This window comes from Hemiscyllium ocellatum, chromosome 15 (assembly GCF_020745735.1).
Source record: "Hemiscyllium ocellatum isolate sHemOce1 chromosome 15, sHemOce1.pat.X.cur, whole genome shotgun sequence".
Taxonomy (NCBI): domain Eukaryota; kingdom Metazoa; phylum Chordata; class Chondrichthyes; order Orectolobiformes; family Hemiscylliidae; genus Hemiscyllium; species Hemiscyllium ocellatum.
In genome coordinates, this window is record NC_083415.1 from 6,745,596 (window position 1) to 6,772,883 (window position 27,288).

Sequence of the window (27,288 nt, forward strand, 5' to 3'; positions counted from 1 at the left end):
TGGTGTGCTTTGCTCATTCTATGTGTGTTCCGTTGGAGCTGACTTTGATAGAGGAAAGTATTGTCCAATCTGCCATGGATCGAGATCCTGGAATTCTCTCCTTAAGGCCATTGTGGGTCTAGTACAGCACATGGATGCAGCGGGTCAAGGAGGGAGCTCACCATCACCTTCCCAAGGACAAGGACAGGCAATAAATGTTGGCCCACATCCTGTGAGTAAATATAAAAAAAACCTCATATTTTTTGATCCATGAACACCTCCATGTAGGAATGAAGATCCTGTTTATTTAACTTTACAATCTAGGACTTCAGAAACTGTGGCCACCTTGCTCCTTGTAGAAAGTTCTGTAGCTCCATTGGTGGTTGTGTCTGACTGAGCTATCCCAAGCTCTTCCTCCTCAGTTCCTGTTGCTTTAAGAGTGAGGGCATTTTCACTTCATAACTGTTCACTGTTTGCAAAGCTTGCTGATCCTTTACCTTCTGTTGAGTTCCCTGTCTCTTTGCCAAGGTCTGGTTCACTCTAACAGATGGTGAGCTGATGGCAGCTGGGGCTGTTCCTGCTGCCCCTGGTGTTCGGATCTTCATCACTGTCCGTCCCAATGTGTGTGCTTCTGTTTCTCCTGCTGTTTTTCTTGCACGTCATTGGAGGGTTCAGTGGAATAAGCAGACACATTTACCTCTTTGTTATCTTCTCCAACAAAAGGGAGATTCTCTTCAAAGGGAACAAAGAACCTTCACAAATATTGTCAATTAAATACAAGAGTGCAAGAAAATCCAGGACCTCTGCTTCAACTATATCAACAACAGGAATGGCAGCTTCATCCTCTACTCAAAAAGCAAACTCAGGTCTAGAGAACTCTCTCATAACTGGTCACCTAGGTCCCTGCTTGCCTCTTCCTACTGTTCTTGCCTTTGTTCTGAGACAAAGAATTCGTCCTATCCTTCAGTGACCCTATGGATGGGGTTTCTGTAGTGTAGACTGATTCACTGAGTCAGCTTCTGTTTCCCCTACAACTACTAAATTAAATAAATTCAAAACTGCACGCTCATTCTTGCTCAATAAAGAAGAGTGATGATTAGGCATAAATGTACAAAGTGTCATCGATCTCTCTCTCTCTCGCTCTCTCTCAGTGAAGTATAATCTGCCTCCATCCTCTCACTCTGATATTAATGCCTCCTGTGTTTTGAGATTCTCAAAATATAGGAGTTGGGATGTCATGGTGCAACTGTTCAGGACACTTGTTAGGTCACTTTTGGAATACTGCATTCAATTGTGGTCTCCCTGCTACAGGAAATATGTTGTTAAACTTGAAAGGATTCAGAAAAGACTTACAAGGATGTTGCTAGGGAGGAGGATTTGAATTATCGGGAGAGGCTGAATAGGGGTTTTTTTCCCTGAAGCATTGGAGGCTGAGGGATGACTTTATAGATAGAGGTTTATAAAATCAGGAGGAGCATGGCTAGGGCGAAAAGCCAATCATCTAGGATGGGAGAGTCTAAAACCAAAGGGCTTGAGTTTAAGGTGAGAGGGAAAAGATTTAAAAGGGACACAGAGGGTGATGTGTATATGGAATGAATTGCTAGAGGGGGTGGTGAAAGCTCATAAAATTACAACATTTGAAAAAGCACCTGGCTGGGAAGGGATATGGGCTAAATGCTGCCAAATGGGGACTAGATTAATTTGAGATATCTGGTCGGCATAGAAAGTTGGAATGTAGGGTCTGTTTCCATGCTGTACATGTCTCTGACTCTAACTGCAATGAATCATCCATATTAATGAATACACCTGCCTGTGTCTAATCTTAATTATGGGTCTGTATGATCAGGGGAGCTGACATTCTTTCCTGGGCTTGTGATATCCCCTGGGAGGAATTCACCCTGCTCCTCAGCATCCTTGAATGGTTACACACTTAAAGACACTTATTGCTGCTGCCTGTTTTCATCAATTGTGCTGCTGACCTGGTCTGTTTCTGGGAACTCATGACATTCTTTTTTTCCTGCCAATGGGGATCCCCCAATGGTGTTGGCTGCGTCCTGTACCACCCTGCACTCGCTGAGTGTTATTGTCTTTTCCATCTCTGCAAAGATCTCCAGTCTGCATCTACACTAACTTGCTCTACATTACAGGAACAAAACATAGATTGGGTGACCGCTTTGTAGAACACCTCTGGTCCATGTGCATGCATGACCCTGACCTTCCCGCAGCTGGTCATTTTAACACCGGGTCCTGCTCACGTGCTCACTAGTCTGTCCTCGGCATTCTGCAATGCTCCAGTGTATCACGGCGCAAACTAGAGGAAAAGCTTCAGACGAGGCACTTTACAAACTTCTGGACTTAATATTGAGATCAACACCGTCAGATTGTGAACTCACTCCCATTCCTTCCCTTTCTTGCAGCTTTACTTGTTATATTCTCTGTCACCATCTCCTCTATCCTCACCCCCCACTCCAATGAAACTGTCTGTTCTTTCAAATCTGGCAGGAGACTTGTTCTCCCACTCTCACAATCCGACCACTTAATCTGAACTATCAACACTCCACCATTGCCACCCACTCCCAACCAAAGCATAAATGCTGCCCCCTCCACTCTTCACTCCAGCTCTGATGAAGGGTCAGCTAGACTCCAAACGTTAGCTTGCTCTCTGTCCATGGATGCTGCCTGACCTGCTGTGATTTCCAGTATTTTGGTTTTCAGTCCAGTCTACAATAATCCATGTCTCATTGCAGCTGAAATTTCAGCTTGCTGTGTTCCCTGCTATAGTCCTGGCTGTGTAATTTTCCCAGACTTTGCCAGGATTACATGGGATTTTCCTCTCCACAGTCCAGTCACTGGGTTAGACTTAAAGTTCCCCTCCCCCACCACCGTACTGTACTGTCTGCTGCTTGGCATCTCTTCAGCTCTCAGTTGACACCGCTTTCAGTTGTGCCACCAAACAGCACGATCAGGTCAGGGTTGTCGCGAGAACACTGTCCACACCCATGTCAGTGAACATCAGAAATTTTTACTAACGATGACTGTGTACAAGAGATGGGAAGTGAGAACAAATCTCAAACCCAGCAGTCTTGGGTCCCAGCTCCAATTGATGTAACATCACCAGAACATTGTTCCTAACAAACATCCTCAGGAGATATAACAAGAGAAAAGGTACAATTAACCCTTTACGCTACATGGCCTGTCCTCAACATGGATGGTTGGATCACACTGTTAGTAATAGTGCTACTGTTGCCATCCCAATGCCAGTTACTCATTCCACCAATAGCTCTGGACTATTCCACTGACCCTCCAGTTCACACCAGGCTTCATTTTGTACTGTGTGGGACGGTTTAACTGAGCTATAGTTTCACACTTCTCCCAGCTTCGAGCTCCTGCTGGTCTGAGCAACATCATAAACAGGACAGTCAGGCTGACAAAAGTAACCTTACTTCGTCACCAGTAGGGGGAGAGGGAGGAGAAAGCGTGTGCGTGTGAGAGAGAGAAAGAGGCAGAGAGAAGGAGAAGATAATAACAGTCACAGTAGGTGCCTTACCAGCAGGATGATCGCTCCAAAGAATGTGGTTCTGAGCAAGTAAGCAAGGTCCACGGACATCTATAAACACACGAGCAATGAGGAAGTTCAGTCACTAATATTGAAATTGTTTTGTGAGACAGGAGGATGTAACAATTGGGAACTAGGTACCTTGCTCTCAGGAATGTCAGTCTTCAGTACGCCAGCTTTATAATAGGAGTACATGGCAGAATCAAAGAAGTACTCAGATACAGAGATGTACACCATCCGCTGAGTCCTCTTCACCAGAGGCACAATCGCATTGTTCACCAGTGTGTCATTCTCATTCCCCAGAGGGTAGAACATCCCCTGAAACAGGAGCACAATTCCCAAGAGGCACCAGTTAGCAGAACAGCATCAGGGCAAGCTCATACCTTACAACTATAATTAACACCAGGAGTGAGAACAGATCACAACTCAGTAACACCAGGAACAAACCTCCCTCGTTGAGAAATTATTCAACTGATGTAGCCGCCTAAAAGGTTATGGAAATCTGCCACACCTTCCAGAGTTTCAATTAGCTTCATTGATATGTGTGCCCAGAAACTGAAAAAGCCATTTCTTACTGATTTAGTAATGGCCTGTACCCATTATAAAAGGTGTATTCAAGTGCACTGAGATAGTCATGGTGGCACGGTGGCACAGTGGTTAGGACTGCTGCCTCACAGCGCCAGAGACTCGGGTTCAATTCCCGACTCAGGTGACTGTCTGTGTGGAGTTTGCACATTCTCCCCGTGTCTGCGTGGGTTTCCTCCAGGTGCTCCGGTTTCCTCCCACAGTTCAAAGATGTGCGGGTCAGGTGAATCGGCCATGCTAAATTGCCCGTAGTGTTAGGTAAGGGGTAAATGTAGGGATATGGGTGGGTTGCGCTTCAGCGGGTCGGTGTGGACTTGTTGGGCCGAAGGGCCTGTTTCCACACTGTAAGTAATCTAATCCAGTCCTCAGGTGTCTGACTCCCTATTACACATATAGGGTCTGGCTATCTGTCAGCAGCTAGTGATGCATGTAAGTTGACTTTCCAGAGAACCGGGCACAGTGCTGTCAGCTCTGTCCCTATTACACACAGGCCAGACCCAACCACAATTTCACACAAGGTTAAGGATTGACATTGTACCAGCCTGCACTTTTGAAATCTACATTTAATCCTCTGAATGTGGCTGATGGTGGTCAGGCCACATTTTAATATCTGTACTTAACGTGGTGGCAGGGATACAAGAAAAATATTCTCTTAAAAGATGTGAATCTTGTTGATATTCGGGAGACAGCGGGTTTATTAGATAAGGAACACGATGAGTCAAACTGAAGATAGAGCAAGTGATGAGGAAATCAAATAACATGGTCAACCTTGTTGTAAAGAGATTGACCCACAAAAATAAAGACATTTTGTTATACAGAGGCTGGTACAATTACAACATTTCAAAGGCATCTGGATGGGTATATGTATAGGAAGGGTTCTGTGGGCTAAATGCTGACAGATGGGACGAGATTAAGTTACGATATCTGGTTGGCATGGACAATTTGAATCGAATGGTCTGTTACTCTATGACTCTAAATGAACAGGGGTTTGGGTGGTTTTGGTGAGGCTATAGCTGGAGTGGTGTGTGTGTAGATGTTGTCCCCATATTTAGGGAAGGATGTACTTGTTTTGGAGATCAGGCAGTGAACATTCGCTGGATTGGTGACAAAACGTGTGGTGCTGGAAAAGCACAGTCGGTCAGGCAGCATCTGAGGAACAGGAGAGTTGGTGTTTCAAGCATAAGCTCTTCACCAGGAATGTTGGTGGTGGTGGTGGGAAGGTGGAGCTGAGAGATAAATGGGAGGGGGGTCGGGCTTGGGGAAGGTAGCTGGGAATGCAATAGGTCGATGAAGGTGGGGGTGAAGAGGTTATGATTAGATTAGATTACTTACAGTGTGGAAACAGGCCCTTCGGCCCTACAAGTCCACACCGACCCGCCGAAGCACAACCCACCCATTCTCCTATCCCTTCACCTAACACTACGGGCAATTTAACATGGCCAATCCACCTGACCTGCACATCTTTGGACTGTGGGAGGAAAACCCACGCAGACACGGGGAGAATCTGCAAACTCCACACAGTCAGTCGCCTGAGTCGGGAATTGAACCCGGGTCTCTGGCGCTGTGAGGCAGCAGTGCAAACCACTGTGCCACTGTGTCGTCCACAAACATTGAATCGTTGACTCTCCTGCTTCTTGGATGCTGCCTGACTGGCTGCGCTTTTCCAGCACCACTCTTTTTGACTCTGATTTCCAGCATCTGTAGTCCTCACTTTCTCCCATTCACTGAATTGGGATGAGAGTCTAAAATGAATGAGAGGTGATCGCAGTGATACAAGCGGGGTCAACACCAAGAAGTTGTTTTCCCCCACCCACCGGGGCTTGGGGAATCTAGAAGCCGGGGCAGTCCCAAGATCAGGAGGGTGACCATTTCAGACTGAGATGGGGAGAAATGTCTCCACACAAAAGAGTTCTGAATCGTTCAAAAGTTCCATCCCAGAAGCTTTGTGGATAATCCATCACTGAATATACTTAAAGCTGAGGTAAGCCGATTTACAGACTCTCAGAAGAATCCAAGGAGAAGGGATGTGGGTGGAGAGTGGGGTCCAGATTGATGGTCAGCCATTACCTTACTGGATGGGTTTGGAGAGGTTGAGGGATCCACTTATGCTGTTCATACTCGAGAACACTAGCTAGGGATGAGGCAGACTGGGAGAGCAACGACCATCCCCATGGAGTAGACTAACAGCATTTCAATCATTCCAAATCCACATGTGGGCGGCACGGTGGCAATGCTGTCTCACAGCGCCTGAGACCCGGGTTCAATTCCCGACTAAGGCGACAGACTATGTGGAGTTTGCACATTCTCCCCGTGTCTGCGTGGGTTTCCTCCTGGTGCTCCGGTTTCCTCCCACAGTCCAAAGATGTGCGGTCAGGTGAATTGGCCATGCTAAATTGCCCGTAGTGTTAGGTAAGGGGTAAAAATGTACGTGGTATCAAGCCTATGTGGTATCAATCCCTGGTTCTGGACTGTCTATTTTGAAGCCTGTTGAAGATCAGCCAATCTCCATGAATTGACCATGAATTGTGGGCTGCAGCTTGGATTCAATGAATCACCCTTGAACCACCCTCTGACAGAACCATTATCATCACATTTCCTCAGGCAGCCTGACCCACCAATGACGGAGTTAGCCTGAGGTGGGGGTTCAGATGAAGGAAATGCAACAGCAGAACAAAGGCTTGGGAGGAGGGGGGAGCGTGAATGGTCAGGATGTTTTCCTGGTTATCCATTCTGGTCTCTCGGCTGCTAGAGGATCAGGCCCGGCTGTCTAGGGAAGCTCTGGGAATCTGACCCAATGCTCTAACGAGTACAGTGCTCCCTTTGAAGGATCCGGGAGTTGCTCACAGCGACCAGGCCTCACCTTGAATTCCATGTCCATCCAATCAGCTTTCACATCTGGGTCACTGAGGAATGAATAATCGATCCCTACGTATGAATCCACTGGCATTCGCACTATATAAAAAAAGAAGGAATGAATTCCTGGAGTGACAATGTTGACTCAAGAGTCTTGTACACATGCATGTCCCAGTAGCCTGGACTCCCAGAGAGTAAGACCTGGCCACTGAAGTTAATGAATGAATCCAGCACACTCAATCCCAGACTGATTTGGAGATGCCAGTTGAGGTACCAGTGTTGGACTGGGGTGGACAAAGTTACAACCTGGTAATTGGTGAGGACATTAACCTGTGAGTTTGTTTGCTGAATGCCTGGGACTTGGCAAGAGTTTGTGCCAAACACTGGCTGGACTGCAGAGCTGCTATTTTCAGCCTCAATTCTCCTTCTAACGCCTTAACTGAAACTTGCACAGTACAATATACAACAGTACCTTGCCCCTAATTCATAAACACTTGGGGTCAGCACAGTGGCTCAGTGGTTAGCACTGCTGCCTCACTGCGCCACTGATTCCACCCTCTAGCAACTGTCAGCGTGGAGTTTTCACATTCCCCCTGTGTCTGTGTGGGTTTCCTTTGGTTGTTCCAGTTTCCTCTCACAGTCCAAAGACATAGAGGGTAGGGCAATTGGCCATGTTAAATTGTGTCCAGGGCTGTGTGGGCTAGTCATGGGAAATGGTGGGGGTGTGAGGGTTGTAGAATGCTCTTCAGGGGGTCAGTGCAGACTTAACGGGCTGAACAGCCACTGTAGGGATTCTGTGATTTTATAAGAATGCTTAAAATGATTATTAACAACTTGCAGGGTTGATGGTGATTTGTGTGACTAGCTACACTGGTGTTTAGAGTCATAAACTCCAACCCAGATATCAAAGACTGATCTAGTCCCCATTTACCAGTATTTGGCCCATTTCCCTCCAAACCCTTCCTATTCATATACCCATCCAGATGCCTTATAAATGCTGCAATTGTACCAGCCTCCACCACTTCCTCTGGGAGCTCATTCCATACACGTACCACCTTCTGTGTGAAGAAGTTGCCCCTTAGGTCCCTTTTATATCTTTCCCCTCTCACCCTAAACCTATGCCCTCTAGTTTTGGACTCCCCCAGCCTGGGAAAAAAACCCTTGGCTTTTCACCCTATCCACACTCCTCATGAGTGGAAATGTTTTGTGTTTTGAGGAGTTGGTTATAGTTGATTGCGTCTGCAGAGGGGTGGAGTTACACAAGGAGATAAGACTGGTTGTAAAGTTCCTGAACATGTCACATGCTCAATGCCCTCTGGGATTGTGAGGGCCACAGCACCAGCATGTGCCAGCTCTGGTGCCCAACATGTTCAAATGGCAACAGTGATGCCGTGTGGAGCAACTCAAAGAGGAGTTTGAAGGAATGTGTGTTGTTGATTCATCCACGTTTTCAGGATCTGAGGAGATGCTACTTTGGTCACTGGGATTATCATCATAATGTGAACCACATAACCATGGGATCAGGATGATTGAAATGGATGAAGTGGTCCCTCCTTGCTCCACGTTGAGATATCAGATACTGTAATGTGTGCTGGAGGTGCTTTCATTTAATAATAGTAGATATTGAAATATGGAGATCATCAGTAGAAACTAGTTCAAGTGTATTGAGTTTGCTGTAGTTACATTACAGTAGGGAAATGTGGTCTCTGCTTTCTCATAGCAAGTTGTACACTTAGTAATAAGGAGTTATGGAGCCTCACGTTAATGTAATCAACCCATTAATCATTTCTCCACTGGTGGAAGGTTATCTGTCACCTCCACCACTGACGCTCAGCAGTAGCTGGGTGCACTGCAGAAATTCACCAAAATTCCTTAGGCAGCACCTTCAACCCACCACCACATCCATCTAGAAGGACAAGGGTGGCAGATACAGGGAACACCACCCCCTGCAAGTTCCCTCCAAGCCACTCACCATCCTGACTTGGAAATACAGTACAACCTTGATTATCCAAACATCAATTGTCCAAATTCGGATTATCTGAACAAGATTAGATTAGATTAGATTACTTACAGCGTGGAAACAGGCCCTTCGGCCCAACAAGTCCACACCGACCCGCCGAAGCGCAACCCACCCATACCCCTATATTTACCTCTTACTAACACTACGGGCAATTTAGCATGGCCAATTCACCTGACCCGCACATCTTTGGACTGTGGGAGGAAACCGGAGTACCTGGAGGAAACCCACGCAGACACGGGGAGAACGTGCAAACTCCACACAGTCAGTCGCCTGAGTCGGGAATTGAACCCGGGTCTCAGGCGCTGTGAGACAGCAGTGCTAACCACTGTGCCACCGTGCCGCCCATAGGTTCCGTTAAAAACGGCATTAGGAAACTCAGCATTCGGTTCTCAGTTAAACGGCATTATGGCGTGTATTGCCGGATAACCGAGGCATGTTGGATAACCGCACTCAAATTACCACTTGTTTACGATAGATCAGTTATCCAAATGATCAGTTATCCGAACAAAATACTCCCCACCTGTCTAGTTTGGATGATCGTGGTTGTAGTATATATCGCTTTTCCTTCACTGTTGTTGGATCAAGATCCTGGAATTCCCTCCCTAAGGTCAGTATGGGCCAACCCACTGCAGGTTCAAGAAGGCAGTTCAACCACCTTCAAGGGGCAATTAGGGACAGGCGATAAATGCTGGACAACCAGCAACACCCACATCCTGGGATTGAGAGAATGAAAATGTCTTTCATCCACTGATATGTGATTGTAATCTTTATGTTCATCTCCCACCATGGAGAAACATGCTAAGCACTGTCACTTGAAACACAACACTCAGTCTACATTAGTATTGCCTCCTTGTGGTTCCTACTTTAGTAAGGAGGCCATAAAACTCACATTAATCCTTAGTCTAACAAGAAAGTCATTGATCAATACACATGGGGGTTCTTCAGAAATGTCTCTGAAAGCACACAAACCTGGGACTGTCGCCAGCAGAGAGTTTAGCAGCACTAGTGCTGAATGTTCTAAGGCCGGGCAAATCTACAAGAGCAGAGACAGGAGATTAAACAGGAACAAAAAAGGCAGCATCATTCTCACTCTCTCACTCACTCTAATTCTCACTGTCCATAGCATCAACCTGTTGCTGGCTCTCAGCACTATCTCTCACAGTGACATAGAGTCAAAGAGTCATAGAGATGTACAGCACAGAAACAGACCCTTCAGCCCAACTCATCCATGCCAACCAGATCCTAACCTAATCTTGTCCTAGTTGCTAGCATTTGGTCAATATCCCTCTAAACTCTTGCTATTCATATACACATCCAGATGCCTTTTAAATGCTGTAATTGTACCAGCCTCCACCACTTCCGCTGGCAGCTCATTCCATACACGTACCACCCTCTGCATAAAAAAGTTGACCTTCAGTCCCTTTTATATCTTTCTCCTCTCATCCTAAAACTGTGCCCTCTAATTCTGGACTCCCCCACCCCAGGGAAAAGACCTTGTCTATTTATCCTATCCATGCCCCTCATGATTTTATAAACCTCCATAAAGTCACCCTCAGCCTCCGACGCTCCAGGGAAAACAGCCCCAGCCTGTTCAGCCTCTCCCTATAGCTCAAACCCTCCAACCCTGACAACATCTTTGTAAATCTTTTCTGAACCCTTTCAAGTTTCACAACATCATTCTGATGGGAGGTTGACCAGAATTGCACACAATATTCCAACAGTGGCCTAACCAATGTCCTGTGCAGCCATAACATGATGTCCCAACTCCTGTACTCAATACTCTGACCAATAAAGGAAAGCATACCAAATGCCTTCTTCACTATCCTATCTACTTGTGACTCCACTTTCAAGGAACTTCCTCAGCTGGACCTCCTTTCTCCCTACACACATGGATGGCATCCAGCTTTACCTCACCATTATGTTTCTTGACATGTCCAGTATCTTTGGTTCCGCATGCTGCATCTAACTTTGACCCATCGGGCGAATTAAATGTCTTCTAATTAAATAAATATTGGAAAGACCAAAGCTTTGAGTTCCATTACTATTGACTGGATATACCCAACTTAGATGTCCTCCGTAACTCTGAGATGAGTTTCCAAAGTCATGTCCTCTCTATCACTCAGACGACCAGTCTCCAACTCCATAACATCATCCAACTTTTGCTCCTGCCTCAGCCCAGCTGCAATGAAACCCTTACCCACCCTGTTCTTAGTTTCAGTTCGAGTATTCTGAAAATCAATCAGTTCCCCTTGTTCCCTGCTCCCATAATTCCCTCTCACCCTAACCTACATTGGATCCCATTCAAGCAAAACATCCATTTTGAAATCCTCGTCCTTGTTCTCAGTTCCCTCCACATCCTGTCCACTCCCAATCTCCGTCATCGCCTCCTGTCCCATGATCCTCTGAGATCTCTACATTCCTCTCATTCTGACTTCCTGTGCATCTCTGATGGTTGTCCCTCCACAACCAGTGGCTGTGTCATTAACTGCCTGCCTCCCACTTTCTGGAAATGCCTACCTGAATGTTTTGCCTCCTCTTTTCTTCTTCAAGATTGCCACTTAAAACCTGTCTCCATGACTGAACGTTTAGATGTCAATATAATATTTTCTTGTGGCTTGGTGTCAATTTTAATCTACAACAGGACTTTGAAGTGCCTCATGGTGTTTGATTAGGTTAAAGACGTGATATAAATATGATATATATCATATTTAATGTATTGTCTATAAGATACCAAACAACATTATGTCGAAGGTGCTATAGAAATATAACTCAGTTGTTCACTCCAAACATGCTGACATTTATTGCTAGCTGGCTTCTGGGTAACTGGTTCTTTGCAGAGTCTGAGAATTACCTGCTTGTTTATCAGGAATCGCAAACCTGTCATGAGGAGACTGGAGATTAATTCATAAAATCCCCTGTGAGGAGAAAAGACAGTTGTTGTGAGATCTAGAAGATTTAGTGAATCGCTCCGTCAAATTAAATTCAGATAAAACTCTACTGTGTGGCCAGGAACTCATGAGCACTAACCAGGGATAGGACTCGATCCTGACACAAACCTTTCATGGTTCAATATACATCATTGTCAGGCTGTAACAAGAAAGCGTTTGTATCCAATCTCAGTCACTTTGTCAAACTGATTACTTGCAGTTCTCTGGGGAATTCTCCGAAAAATGTAACTTTTCTGTTTTTATTTTGACAAATAAAATCTGTGAATTTGACAAATTTGAATCGGAAATTGTTCCTCTTCCTTCTGATTGTTTAAAGACCTAGCCTTTCACAGGATGTGGGTGTCATTGGATGAGGCATTTCCGAGGGCAGTTATAATTGTCAAATATTTTCGGTCTGAAGTCACGTGTCAGCCAGACTGGGTCAGGACGCTAGTTTCCTTCCCGAAAGGACACTAGGTGAACTGCATTCCAGCGTTTTATTGGATTCAAATTTCACCAAATACCATGGTGGGATTTGAACCTGTGTCCCATTGGCATTAACGTGCGGCTCCCTGAATTAACAGCCCAGTGACACAACCATTATGCCATTACCTCCTCAATCACAAAGAAAAACATAACACTTGGGCTGTTTCATCTTAAAGCAGAGGATATGCAGCGATTTATTCAATGCCAATTTAGAATGGGAATTATCATTAATCCAAAATGAGGGAGTGGGATGTAATATTGAAATCAAGGTGGAGTGACCAGAGAGAAGGAGAAACTTGTTTTTACTACAGGTGACCGTGAGACTGTATACTTTAATAGCGAGAGCAGTGAACATGAAGAAGTGGTTGGTGAAGGTAAAGAAAATAAAGGAGATAAAGAAGGGTGGTATGCTGAGATAGAGAAGGAGCAGTCACAAACACTGAGTGTACTGCTGAGTACACCTCCATCCTGCAAATTTGGTGAAATTCTCTATAACGATGACAGTCAGTCCACAACAAAAGCTGCTGCTGTTATTCCCACCCAGGAACACACAGGAAAGAGAGACAGTTACCTGAAACTTCCAGTAAACTGAGCGTGCATTCTCGCAATTGAAGCTGTGCAGGAGAGCTTGCTGATCCTCAGCTGCCCTTCTTTGCTTTTGGTCAGATTTAACACCGTCCAGATATTGGCTCCTTCAGCAGAGGCATTAATCTGACCAACGTCCTGACTGGAAAACATAACTCGATGAATAGTTCAGTGCTGACTCCTGATTGGCCATTCTCCCTTGACCTTTGGTAAATGCCAACCCCCAATTCCTGGTAACCTCCTCCTGGCACCTGGCAACACTCCAATCCTAGTGACCACACCGAAACCCTAACTTTATGACCCACAACTCCTCATCCCTGGTCACTCCAACCCCAACTCTTCGTGACCCCTGACCCTCAGTCATCCTCCACAATATCGAGTCCATACTTCCATGATCCCTGGTGATTCCAGACATGACCCTAAAACACCCTCTCCAACCTCCTGAAAACCCCACACATGACCTCCAAATACCTCCCTGACCCCCCCCTCCCAAAGGACCCCTAAACAGCCTCCCTGACCCATAATTACCCTCCCGGGCATCTGATTAGCCCCTCTGAACCCTGATAACCCTCCCCTCCAGTCATGGTCATCCTCCCCAAATCTTGGTCACCTCCAATGACCCTTGATCACCCCTTCCTGATCTTTGTTCAGGTCCCAGGGAGCTTCACTGATTATCCAAGTTGCCACACACTGCATGTTCAGGGCTGATATCTTACTGTGACGGAGCTGGGTTTGTTGTCAGGCCTCCAGTGGGCCTGTTTAAAGAGCCGACATCATCAGGCGAGATGGGGATGGGGCTCCTGCCCATTGACAGTCAGTGAAAGCAAGAAAGGGGGCCGGCCAGAGGCATTGTGGGACTCATTTAGAGTCCCCATTCCAACCATCACTGGGCTGCTGGTTGCCCAGAGAGAGGGAGAGATCTCTGAGTGGGGCTGCCTCTTCCCTCCTCCATGGCAAGCCGGTCATGATGCTGTAGGCCATCACCCTCTGCCTCCAATCTCTCCTCCTCTCTTACCCTCCCACTCCTTCCTCGCTCAACTGTTTCATCCCAGGGGCTGTGTTTGCGGAGGTGGGGCCCCAGCCAGCCTTGCAGGAGGGTGTAATAGGGCGTCCTCTGCTGGTTGTGTCTTGAGTGAGTCTGCCAAGCCCCATTAATAATCTGAAGTGTCCAATGGGTGATACCACAGCAAGCAGCCTCCTGCCGCGACACCATAGACTGGCAGCTGATGGGGGCACTGCTGTACACCCGCACCTGCTGCTGGCTCCACACTCTGCCCGACACTGACTCTTGGTCGTTGTCCAAGTCTGTCCACGGACTGTCAATCCCATCCTCAAAGTGGTGTCTCCCATCCCTCCGTAACCCTCTCACCCCTAGGTCTCCTGGCCAGACTCTGTCCTTTCACCCCCCAGGTGACACCAGGAGGGTAGGGAACTAGAAAGTGCCTTAATGATAAGACCTCCCCAGACCTGCTGCAACTTTAATGTCAGAGTGACATAGGGGTCTACAGCACAGAAAGAAGCCCTTTGGCCCATTCCAAGCAGTCATGATCAGAACGTTGACTGGTCTTTCAAACCATTTCTGACCTCCTCTGGTCCCATTCCTGACTCGTGTGTTCAGCTGGGCCCACACAGACAGCTCCTCCACCCTCCCCCCTCAACTCAACCGACCAATGTATTAACCCTGAGAGATGTGTGCATTTTCACTGGGCCCAATTACAGGGAGACTCACACCAGCCAGTACAGCATGTCCCTCTGGAAGTTGACACTGATCGATGAGTTCTTCACTTCGAATTGTAGACCCTCCCCAGGACGGAAGGACAGAGAGGCAGTCGAGAGGTCCAGGTCAGTGATTCGCACTCTGTGAGACATCAACACACTGTGCTCAGTGACACACTTAAACAGATATCAGGGACACAGCCAGCTGCAGACAGACTCTTACCCACTGATCGAGTATTGTATCAGCCCTTCCTTCCCAACAAAATCTGCGATGGAGATATTTTCCAGCTCTTCGGCAACAAATATCAGCGCTTCTGATTGGACTGCCGAGAACAGAAAAATGTTCCAATGAGTTTCTCAGCTGCTCTTAGTTTACAGTCCAGTGTTTACCCCAACCCACTGTATTCCCATTTCAAACATTTACCTTCAATTCAGAACAAAATAAAGCTACTTGAATTCACATGCTTGAATCAATGAGTGTGTATATGTGTGAGTGTAAGAGAAAGAGAGTGTTCATGGGAGTGATATGTGTGTGGCTGAGTGTGAGCAAGCGTGTGTGTGTGTGTGTGTGTGTGAGAGAGAGAGAGAGAAGGAGAAATCATGTACGCATCTGAGTGTGTGTGATTGTGTCTGTCTGAGGGAGAGTGTGTGGGATCACTTGTGCATCTGAGTGTCTGTGAGTATGAATGAGTGTGTGAGAGTGTGGGTTAGTAGTGTAAGTGTGGGTTAGTGTGTGTGGGATTGTGTGTATGGGATCATATGTGTGTGAGTGGGTGTGTTTGTGTAAATGCATGAGTACACATGTGGCCAAGGAGAAGCTCTGTGGGATGGGAAATGCATGGATTGTGTGTTTAGGTGCAGGAGGTGTGTGTGTGTGTGTGTGTGTCTACAAAGGCTGAGTGTGCACGAGTGTGTTGGTGCAGGGCTGGCTGTGTGTTTCTGCAGGAGCTGTGTGGTATTGCGATGTGCCCCCAGTGTAACAAATGGGAAATATGGGTGGGTTTTCCTGTCAGGATGTCTTGGGGGGAAAGGTTAGCAGTGACACCAGCTGAGTGTGTGTTTGGGAACACATCTCTCCCACAACACTTCAATAAGGGGCCTGTTAAAAGACAGAACTTGCATCCGCGCGGTTCTTAACCCCACAGTATATTTATTTGGGTGCAGCAGCCCCACTGGTGCAGGTTCTTACGCAGTCGGAGTCCCGGTGATGTGATCCGAATCCTACAGGCAGGTTTGGTGCCCAGGGCAGTGTGCAGTCCAAACAGAAGCAGTATGGAGCTGAGTAACCAGGCAGCCATCGTCTCTCAGTCTATCTGTCGAACAAGGAGGCAGTATGTGATCCAGCATTAATCACCATGACAATGGGTAACACAACTACTTCAGAACTGTTCGTCGTAGTTACCATGGCAACTGTCGTCACACTGAATCCGTTCTTTGCTTGTCCAGGAATTTCACAGCAACAAAACCTACTAATGGAATGAGCTGTTCTGAAGATAAGACCATTAAGAGGCCATTCACCCCTTCTAACCTGTTACTCAGGAACAGCAGAAGGCTATTCAGCCCCTTCTCCAGCTTTTTACACAGGAACAGCCGAAGACCATTCAGCCCCTTCTGGTACACAGAAACAGCAGTTCCTCAGCCATGCCTATCCCCCCACCGAGTCAAATGGTTCTGTGTTCAAGATTTATCGTGAAGCTTGTGCATCAAGTTCTAGGTTAACTTGTGTACTGTCTGAAGGAGGACTGTACTGGCAATGTTCCTATCCTTTTGGACGAGACAAATTGTCTACCCTCTCAGGTGGATGTGACACCATTTTGAAGAAGAGCAGGAGACCAGCAGCTAACCTTTGTCACTGGACCAACATTACAAAGCAGACTGTCTGGTCATCATCAGATTAATGACTGTGGGAGCTTGTTCTGCACAAATTGGCTGCTGGGTATTCTACATTTACAACAATTAATCCATTAAAAAAAAAACAGGTTGTTAAGCTTCGGAATGTCTTTAGGTTGTGAAAGGCATTGTATAAATGCGAGTCATCCTTTCTCTGTTCTCAGGTCTCTTCATCATTCAATTAGGTCATGACTGAACTCTGCCTGAATTCACTCACACACCCTTGTTCATATTCACTCTGGGATGTATTTATTCCTGTCCCCAGTTGCCCTTGAGAAGATGATGGTGAGCTGCCTTCTCGAACCACTGCAGTCCACGTGCTGTGGGTAGACCCACAATGCCCTGAGGGAGAGAATTCCAGGATTTCAACCCAGGAACAATGAAGGAATGGTGATATATTTCCAAGTGAGAATGGTGAGTGGCTTGGAGGGGAACTTGTCAATGGTGGTGCTCCCATGTATCTGCTGCCCTTGTCTTTCTCAATGGAAGTGGTGGTCGGTTTGGAAGGTGCTGGCTAAGGCCATGAGTAAGGCTACATGAGGGGACGGCTCACATTTGGAATATTCCCCAGGCATTCGTAAGGAAGATATTATTCCAGCTCTGTCAACCTTATACATTGAGATGGCGGGTTGGTAGCTGTGCTTGTGACCATCCCTCTGATCATTTTGCCTATCAGTTTACCAAGTCCTTAGACCAGAGATCAACACTGGGCTCTCTCTGTGCTGCCTTGTAGGACTTCCAACTCTAAGTGGCTAACTCTCTGGAGTTCCCGTCACATCACCTTTTACATCCACCTCCACTGCCTGGTCAAGCTAGCTTTATCTTCATCTCCAATATTTTCAGAACAAATATATGAAAGTGGGTTGATGGAAATGGTTTATGGCTCCCATTTTTACTCTGGAACTTCTCCAAGTAGTGTTGAACAGGGAAATATTACCACCTGGAGACTGCAGGGCAATTTTGGTGGTTTAGCAACACTACCCTCCTTCTTCATCAAAAACATTCATCAGTTAGAACAACACTCCCTTCAACCTTCTGTGCTATAACATCAGTCTGTCCAATCTCTCCGTGAGTGAAACCCCTGATACCATTCTATCAACTCTCCACCTCGCTCTTTGGAGTCCAATATTGAACAGACTATCCCAACAAGCAATCTATTAAAACTTTAACATGAATTCTTTGTTTTTCTATTCTAGCTCTCTATTAATAAAGCTAGGCATCCAATAGGCTTTTCAACATGAAACAAAAAAAAATGCTGGAGATCACAGCAGATCAGGCAGTATCCATGGAGAGAAAGCAATTCAAGGCTTCAAGTGTACAGGTATATGACCTGTCAACAGAGCTAAAGTGAAATGTGGAGAGGGCAGCATACATGAAATAGTATAGAGGTGGTTTTAAGTGCTGGGGGATCAGGATGTTGAGAGTTCAGATTAAGTGATCAGAATGTGAGAATGGCAGAACAATGGTGGGTCTAACTACCAGACTTGGAAGAACAGCCAGTCCCACTGGGCTGGAGGGAAGGGAGAGAGGACATGGTGACAGAGAATGTAACAAGGCTAAAAGAAGGAAGCAATGGGTTCACAAATTGAAGGTATTGAACCGAATGTTGAACCTAGAACTTTTCAACAGCTTTATTAACTCATCCTGTCACATTCAAAGCTTGGCTTAGTTCTCTTTATTCTTACATCATCTTTAAATTTGTATCATTTAGCTCATTTTGCCTCAACTTATAGGTTAGATGCTCAGACTGAGACATAGCCTGAACTAGTTCATGTCTCCTCAGTTTACACTGTCACAACCACAGATAACAACACCAGCTCACCTATGGACATACTGAACTTTTAAATTATAACATACATTTTCTCTTAAAAGAAGGCTGATACAGCCAAACTGACTACAGATGCAAATACAGTGGCTGCCTGGAGAGGAACTCTGGAATGTCATGCATACTGGTGTCAGGGACAAATGCACAACAAATTAATCTGTAATCTCCTGGGAGTATCTCAAACTATGCGTATGACAGGAGAGAATGGTCTCTGCGGAATGCCGATGGGGGAGGGGAGGGAAATATATCTCTGGTGGTGGGGTCTGACTGCAGGTGATGGAAATAGCAGAGGATAACGTGCTGTATCCAGAGGTTGGTGGGTTGGAAGGTGAGGACTAGGGTTTCTATCCTTGTTGTGGTTGGAAGGATGGGGTTCAAGGGTGGAGGTGTGGAAAGTGAAGGAGATGTGCTAGAGGGCATTTTTGACCATGTGGGAAGGGAAATTGCGGTCTTTGAAGTGGGAGACCATCTGGGATGTTCTGTGATGGAATTGCTCCTCCTAGGAGCAGCTAAGTCAGAGGCGGAAGAATTGGGAGTAAGGGATAGCGTTTTTACTCCCTCTTTATGTCCATGTCCTCCACCAACCCACCCTCCACTCCCGGCACCTTCCCTTGCCATTGCAAGAGGTGTAAACCGTGTGCCCACACCTCCCCCCCATCATCACCACCCAAGGCCCCAAAGGATCCTTCCACATCCGACAGAGATTTTCTGAACATTCACACACCTCATGTACCACGTCTGTTGCTCTCGATGTGGTCTCCTCTACATTGGGGAGACAGGATGCCAACTTGTGGCGCATTTCAGGGAACATCTCTGGGACCCACACACCAAACACCCCCACCGCCCTGTGGCCGACCACTTCAACTCCCCCTGCCACTCTGCCAAGGACATGCAAGTCTTGTGCCTCCTCCACTGACAAAACTCTAGCGACCTGACTCCTGGAGGAAGAACACCTCATCTTCTGACTTGGGACCCTCCAACCACACGGTATCAACGTCAATTTCACCAGTTTCCCCATCACATCCCAGGTCCAACCCTCCATCTTGGCACCACCGTCTTGAACTGAACTACTTGTCCATATTCCTTTCCACCTATCCCCTTCATCCTCCACTCCGATCTATCACCATCATCCTCCCACCTCCATCTACTATCACCTTCCCAGCTACGTACCTCCAGTCCCAAGCCTCCTCCTATTTATCTCTCAGCTCCCTTTGCACCCCCATCCCCACATTCCTGATGAAGGGCTTATGCCCGAAATGTCGATTTTCCTGCTCCTCGGATGCTGCCTGACTTTTCCAGAATCACAATTTTCGACTCTGATCTCCAGCATCTGCAATCCTGACTTTGTCACAATGTGTATATTATAAAGTATGGAATTTATACATATTTTAATATGTTTTATTTTGGATTTTTAAATTTAGAATTAGTGGCATATGGATTTCTTGTGTGTCTGAAGGAGTTTTATGACTAACTTATAGGATTTCTGTAGCCATGATGATTTTTTTTTAAACTCTGAGATAAATAGTCTAAGAGCCTAATGGGAGTTTGTTTATACTGGGCGAGTTTATGAGTATACAAAGGAAATAGTATGGTGCATTAAGCTTTAGATAGAAAATTCTGGAATTGCTTTCTCTTTTGATTAGGCGAAACATCATAGCTTGGAATAAAAAGCTTTTTAGTTTCAGAGATTTGCAGAGATCTTAATTGTAGCTCATTATATGAAACAGATCCTCCTGAGAAATGAAGGTAGCTTAGGACTGTTAATGAAGAGGTTACTTCAATGTAAGGAGTTTAGTTTATAAATCCCAGACCAGAAATATTTGGTTAAGACCCTGAAGAGGTTTATGTGGAGCTGAGAAAATTTAAGCTCAATTATATGCTAAATCAAGGAAGAAGCTATCGGATTCTCAAGGTGAGGAATTGAAGCCACAGATAAATTAAATCCTATAGATGTGAAAGAGAAAAGAATGGTCTCTGGTGAGAGTACTGTAAAAGGAGTGCTCTTGGGATTACTGGGATTGTATTTTTTGTATTTCAAAATCTTTAATCACCACTGGGGCCTGTTCACAAAATCTGTTTTATTTCTGTCCCTGAAAGGGGACACCAGACTAAAACAGAGATATGAGGTTTCTGAAAGATTACAGACTGATAAATAAGGTGAGTATAGGAGCCAGGAGTAGATGGAGAGAATAAGTGGACAGTACAAAGGGAGGGATCCTCAGAAAGATGGCAGTTTAACTGGTAACTGACATTTCTTGGGATGGCACAGTGGCTCAGTGGTTAGCACTACTGCGTCACAGCACCAGGGACCTGGGTTTGATTCTTGCCTGAGGCGACTGTCTGTGTGGAGTTTGTACATTCTCCCTGTGTCTGTGTAAGTTTCCTCCCATAGTGTGCAGATTAGGTGAATTGGCCACGCTAAATTGCCCATAGTGTTCAGGGATGGGTAGGGTTTAGGGGCATTAGTCAGAGGTAAATGTAAAGAAATAGTTAAAAATCACACAACACCAGATTATAGTCTAACAGGTTTATTTGGAAGCACTAGCTTTTGGAGCACTGCAACTTCATCAGGTTCCAAATAAACCTGGTGGACTATGACCTGGTGTTGTGTGATTTTTAACTTTGTCCACCCCAGTCCAACACCAGCATCTCCTAATTGTAAAGAAATAGTGTAGGGGAATGGGGCTGGGTGGTTTGCTCTTCAGAGGGTCGGTGTGGACTTGTTGGGCCAAATGGCCTCTTTCCACACTGTAGGGATTGTATGATGATTCCAAACAAATGTAAATTGTGTGATTTACTCTATTTTATCTTAATTTTCTTTGCGTAATAAACTTCTGATTTCTTGTTAAATCTGAATCTGTGTCATTGCACACGACTGTTTCAGGGAAAGACCACCTCATTAAAACCAGAAAGCAAATGATCTGTCAAGCTAGATTTCAGTCTGCGATTTGACTAATCCAGTAACATCAGATGAGATCATAACAGCAAAGTCTGGGGTTAAAATTCAGTTCAACCCCTAAGTCTGTAAATTGAAGAAATTGTGATAGTGAATAAGCTGCTCATGTGTGCCACTGGATGTAAGTTTGCTTGCTGAGCTGCAAGGTTCATTTCCAGACATTTCGTCACCATGTTAGGTAACATACGGAGGTACAACTGGGTAACAGCCTGAAAATGAGTCATTGAACCATGACCTAGTCACACCTGCACTGCAGGTAAAGGACTCCCTCTGTCAGACTGCTGAAGGCCAGGAAGCCAGTCAAAACCAAGCTTGACTGCAAAGTAGTTGGAGCAGCTCTAAGGGTTTGACAGTGATGGCACACTGCTCACCGATGTAGAATACAAAGCTGCATTGAATCAGGCATTCCTCCAAAATCATGTGCAAGGCAATAGCCCAAAGCAGCAGTGTTAGCCTGCCCCTATCCGTCCCGGGTCAGAGCGCGTCTGGTCCTGTCTGTCCCAGGTCAGAGTGAGTTTAGTCCTGCCTGACTTGGATTAATGTATACAATGTGAACAGTGATTGTACGTCACTGCTGTAAGCTGATATGTGACAAAGTGCTCAGTAAAAGGGACCGTGAGTGTCAGAAGCTGATAATCCATCGCTGAGCAGTGAAGCTGTACTGGGCATGAGCTGAGTGCTGGGCTCCCTGTCTGAACCTGAAGTGATGGATTGGAAGAGGCCTCTAATTGAAAGCAGTGTGAACACTGTGGAACGACTGTATTGATTAGCTTGCCCCACAGAAAACCCCACAAAGACCCACTGTACCCTATCCATAAACAATATGCAGCACAGAATAAAAAAGCAGATGTGAACGCCGTACTTACCTGTGAGAGGGCTCTGTTTGCATAGGCAGCTCGGACACAGCGGAAACTGAATCTCAGCTCCAATCCCTGGATGCTGTCACTCACTGACCCCCCACACTCTTGGCTGCACTCTCAGTAACCCTCAGCTCTCCAGTGACCTGTGAACCCCTCTCGCTGCACTCCCTATCCAATGGCATGTCATCTTCCTGCTTGTTGGGTAAATAGTGGCGGGGTCACAGAAAGTCCTGTGTATGACAAACACTGCAGCATTGGAGTTTAGAGGCTGGGAACTCGCGGCTGGAAGAAAGACAGGCTTTGTTCTGTCAAATGCTCTCGGAGGGCAGACTGTTCAGAACTGTGCTATAATCCAGGGATTACTGCAGGATTCACTGTTCTGTGGATAATCTGGTTTTGGTGTAGACACGGAACAGACAGCATTAACCCACTCCATCCTGGAGTGGGGGGGGTCACCCACACCATTCTGGGGGGGATCACCCACATCATCCTGAGGGACATCCACTCCATCCTGGGAGGGTTCACCCACTCCATCCTGGGGGTCACCCTCTCACACCCCACGGGCATCCGAGAACCAGGATCCAAGAGGGAGGGAGCCTCCTCACAAAACTTCCCGGGAAGACCCTGGATTTTTCTGGACGCCGGAGTCAGAAAGCAATCAGAGCTCCGGATTCTGTTGCCAACCCTGGCTGGACCAATTCCTGGAGTTTTCACTGGGGCCTTCACCAACTCATCACCATCTCCCTATTTGGTGAACACATTCCTGAGCCTTTGTCAGTCTGATTCTTTGCTAAACAATTGGACGATGCTAGACTCTCAGTTAAGAGCCTCCTTACCTTTTCTCCAATACCTGTAAGAGCTTGTATCAGTGCACCCATCTGTACACGCTGTGCTCTGTGTACACATGGAGCCCTGCCTATACACACTGCTGTCTGCCTCACATGATGTATTCTGAATGTACATGCTGCTATGTCTATATGTAGTTAGATATCACATAACATCAGGTTACAGTCCAACAGGTTTATTTGGAAGCACTAGTGCTATAACCTGGTATTGCGTGATTTCTAACTTTGCCCACCCCAGTCCAACAACATCATGCCTGTATGTACACCACTCTGCCTGTAGACACTGAGCCTTCACTGAGCCTGTGTGATACTAATTTGTACATTCTGAGATTTCTCTGTAGATACTGCTCTTGTCCTTGAATTATGAGTACAGCCGAAATTGGTCTTGTTCTGTGCACATAGGAATCATATGCGTAGGGTAGGATCCAAACTGCACTGTTGCACTGCTACTCTGGTTAAAGACACTTGGGTCTATGCACACCCCACTCTTGTTTTGATGTACACAGCTCTCACATCCACAGTGAGTATTTGCAGGCTTCCTATGTTGCTCCTTGTATTTCTGTGTATGTTAGAGGGAGTGTAAGACTCTGTAGTATCCAGTCACCCACAACATTAGTCAGGATCCTCATTAATTGGTGAAGAGCCAACCCCTATGCTGGCTTTTAGGTGGTTCCAGTCTCTAGGTTAATCACATTGCATTGCAACAGCTCTGCATATTAAACTGAGCTTGTTTCCCAAAAACCGGAATGTTCCAACCCTGGCTCTCACCCAGGAATTCCTGGCTCCAACCCAGCTTGGACTAAGTGTATCATTAGACGTTGTTGTCTAACATTGTCCTGTGGGAGATTCTCAATAGCCTTCCAATTGAAACCAAAATTAATAAGAACTTAAACAATGAAGCGGAAATAGAAAATGTTGAAAGATGAACATCAATAACGTGATTTATGCAACATGTCTGACCTCACTATTCTCAAATGATTATATGTTTCTGTCTATTTTTATTTTGTCATGATGATTACTGAGGCACAGCTCCACTGTCACTGGGGCACATTGTCAGTCTGACTGGGGCACACTGCCACCATTACTGAGGTACAGCTCCGTTGTTACAGTCAGAATTGGGGAAGCTCTAATGGAGAACACAGCCATGGAAGACTGATTAAAAGCATACTTTGGGTCTGTCTTCACAAAGAAGGACACAAATAATGTTCCAAAAGTATCGGGGAACAAAGTTTAATTTATATAAATTTGAAATTGTGTCCTTTTACTATTCTTGTTTAAGTTATACTTTAGCAATTCATCTGGTCCACTTTTGGCCATTGGTGAAAAACACAGTTTGGTTACAATAAATAGTTTAGATTAGATTACTGACAGTGTGGAAACAGGCCCTTCAGCCCAACAAACCCACCCATACATTTACCCCTTCACATAATACAACAGACAATTTAGCACAGCCAATTTACCTAACCTGCGCATCTTTGGAGCACCTGGAGAAAACACATGCAGACATGTGAAGAATGTGCAAACTCTACACAGGTAGTTGCCTGAGGCGGGAATTGAACCCAGGTCTCTGGCACGGTGAGGTAGCAGTGTTAACCACTGTGCCACCGTGCCGCCATATTCCTCTCATTGAAATAGTCCTGTGGCACATATTCTTTTAACCTGAATTAAACAGTGAGGTGAAAACTGGGAAATTTTAAGGTTTAAACAAATGGGAACAGTGGAGTTTGATTGAAAGTGTACTGAGTCATGACAACATTTCCATGGTTACTGGTGTGTTGTTCAACTGTTCCTGTGGTACAGATCTTGCATTACTGTCAGACAATTCCATCATTCTCTGAGGTAAATTTTCTTATGATGATGAGTTAGAACTCCAATGTATCATGGATGTTGTCAACATTTAATTCCAAAACATGATATTATTTTTAAAATCTGCTGAAGCCAAGAAATGGCAAAAGGAATAGATCCAGACCCAGCAAGGACATGCTTCAAAACAGCTGGAAATCCAGAGGACAGGTGATGGTAACAGGTCTTGAAATCAAGGCCCCATTCGACAGTGTGAAACCCTAGCAAAACTGCTATCAATGGGTATTGGGGGCAAACTTTCCACTGGTTGGAGTCATAACAGGCAAATAGGAAGATGGTTGTGGCTGTTGGAGGTCAGTCATCTCAGCTCCTGGACACCTCTGCAGGAGTTCCTCAGGGTAGTGTCGTAGGCCCAACCATCTTCAGCTCCTTCACCAATGACCTTCCCTCCATTATGAGGTCAGAAGTGGGGTGTTTGCTGATGATTGCACAATGTTCAGCACTGTTCACGAATCCTCAGATGCTGAGACAGCTCATATTGAAATGCAACAAGATATGGACAATATCCAGGCTTGGGCTGAGAAATGGTAACATTCGTGCAACACAAGTACCAGGTAATGGCTTTTATTGGAGATGGTCAATTTAGCCCCTTGATATTCAAAGGCATCACCATCACAGAAACCCGCACTATCGACATCTTGGTGGGGGGGGTTACCATTGACCAGAAACTCAACTGGATTCACCATATGAATCCAGTGGCTACACGAACTGGTCAGAGGCTAGGAAAAGCTGGCATGGTGGCTCAGTGGTTAGCACTGCTGCCTCCCAGCACTAGGGAACCGGGTTCAATTCCAGCCTCTGGCGACTGTCTGTGTGGAGTTTGTACATTCTGCCTGGGTTTCCTCTGGATACCCCGGTTTCCTCACGCAGTCCAAAGATGTTCAAATTAGGTGAAGTGGCCATGCTAAATTGCCCATAGTGTTCAGGGATGTGTAGGCTTTGTGCATTAGTCAGGGAAAATGTAGAGTAACAGGGATGGGATACTCTTCAGAGGGTTGGCGTGGACTTGTTGGGCCAAATAGCCTGTTTCCACACTGTAGGGGGATTCTATGGTTGTATTCTATGAAAACTGTGATGAGTAATTCACCTTCTGACTCTCTATACCTGTCCACCATCTACAAGGCTCAAGTCAAGAGTGTGATGGAATACTCCCCACTCGCCTGGATGGGTGCAGCTCCAACAACACTCAAGAAGCTTGACACCATCCAGGACAAAGCAGCCTTCCTTACTGACACCACATTCACAAATATCTATTCCCCCCATCACTTATGCTTAGTAGCGGCAGTGTGTATGATCTATAAGATGCACTCCAGAAATTCACCAAAGATCCAAACACATCACCTTTCAACACATAGCCATTTCCATCTATAAAGACAAGGGCTGCAGATACATGGGAACGCCACCCCCTGCGAGTTCCCCTCCATGCCACTCACCATCCTGATTCAGAAATATATCACAGTTCCTTTAGTGTCGCTGGGTCAAAATCCTGGAACTCCCTCCCTAATAGCAGCCAGCGATGTCCACATCCAAATGAATGAATTTGAAAAAAGGACACATGGAGTGTTGCCCCTGTAGAAATGTTAGGGAAACTTCAAACAGAAAGAGAAACATGACAGGAAGAAATAATGAGGAGGCTGACAATCTCCCCAATGCCCCCTCAGCAGGAAGCCATCTCTTACAGGAGTTTTGTGTTTTAGTTTTTCAGTATAAAGAAAAGAGGGTAAAACTGGAAGCAGTTTACAGAAAACACAGAAACATGGAAAACAGCAGCAGAAGTAGGCCATTTCAGGCCAATCCTTCTCCACCATTCAATGTGATCATCCAACTCAGGCTTCTGTTCCTGCTTTTGACCCATCCCCTTTGATCCCTTTAGCCATAAGAACTATAACTAAGTCCTTCATGAAAATATTCAATGTTTTGGCCCTGACTGCTTTCTGTGGCAGAGAATTCCGCAAACTCACCACTCTCTAGTGGGCGGCACAGTGGTTAGCACTGTTGCCTCCCAGCGCCAGAGACCCAGGTTCAATTCCCGCCTCAGGTGACTGACTGTGTGGAGTTTGCACGTTCTCCCCATGTCTGCTGAGGTTTCCTCCGGGTGCTCCGGTTTCCTCCCACAATCCAAAGATGTGCAGGTCAGGTGAATTGGCCATGCTAAATTGCCCCTAGTGTTAGGTAAGGGGTAAATGTAGGGGTATGGATGGGTTTCGCTTCAGTGGGTCGGTGTGGACTTGTTGGATCGAAGGGCCTGCTTCCACACTATAAGTAATCTAATCTAATCTCTGGGTGAAGATATTTCTCCTCATTTCAGTCCTAACGGACCTACCAGGTATCTTAATCCATGA

The 27,288-nt window shown here is 45.9% G+C and overlaps 1 protein-coding gene across 3 annotated transcripts in view; it reads right to left on the bottom strand.

Annotated features, from left to right (window-relative positions):
* pltp (phospholipid transfer protein) overlaps positions 1-27,288 on the bottom strand; it is a 102,012-nt gene that overhangs the window by 22,118 nt on the left and 52,606 nt on the right. The window contains exons 1-10 of one of the 3 annotated variants that reach the window (XM_060836257.1): positions 22,245-22,311; positions 15,897-16,016; positions 14,931-15,030; positions 14,721-14,849; positions 12,978-13,133; positions 11,845-11,908; positions 9,963-10,026; positions 6,981-7,072; positions 3,677-3,853; positions 3,527-3,586 (exon numbers count right to left, since the gene is read on the bottom strand). In XM_060836257.1, the coding sequence (XP_060692240.1) occupies positions 3,527-3,586; positions 3,677-3,853; positions 6,981-7,072; positions 9,963-10,026; positions 11,845-11,908; positions 12,978-13,133; positions 14,721-14,849; positions 14,931-15,030; positions 15,897-16,005 (951 nt within the window). In that variant the 5' untranslated portion in view covers positions 16,006-16,016; positions 22,245-22,311. Of the gene's footprint in view, positions 1-3,526; positions 3,587-3,676; positions 3,854-6,980; positions 7,073-9,962; positions 10,027-11,844; positions 11,909-12,977; positions 13,134-14,720; positions 14,850-14,930; positions 15,031-15,896; positions 16,021-22,244; positions 22,312-27,288 lie in introns of those variants that run through there. The other 2 variants (XM_060836255.1, XM_060836256.1) reach the window with 2 other exon arrangements.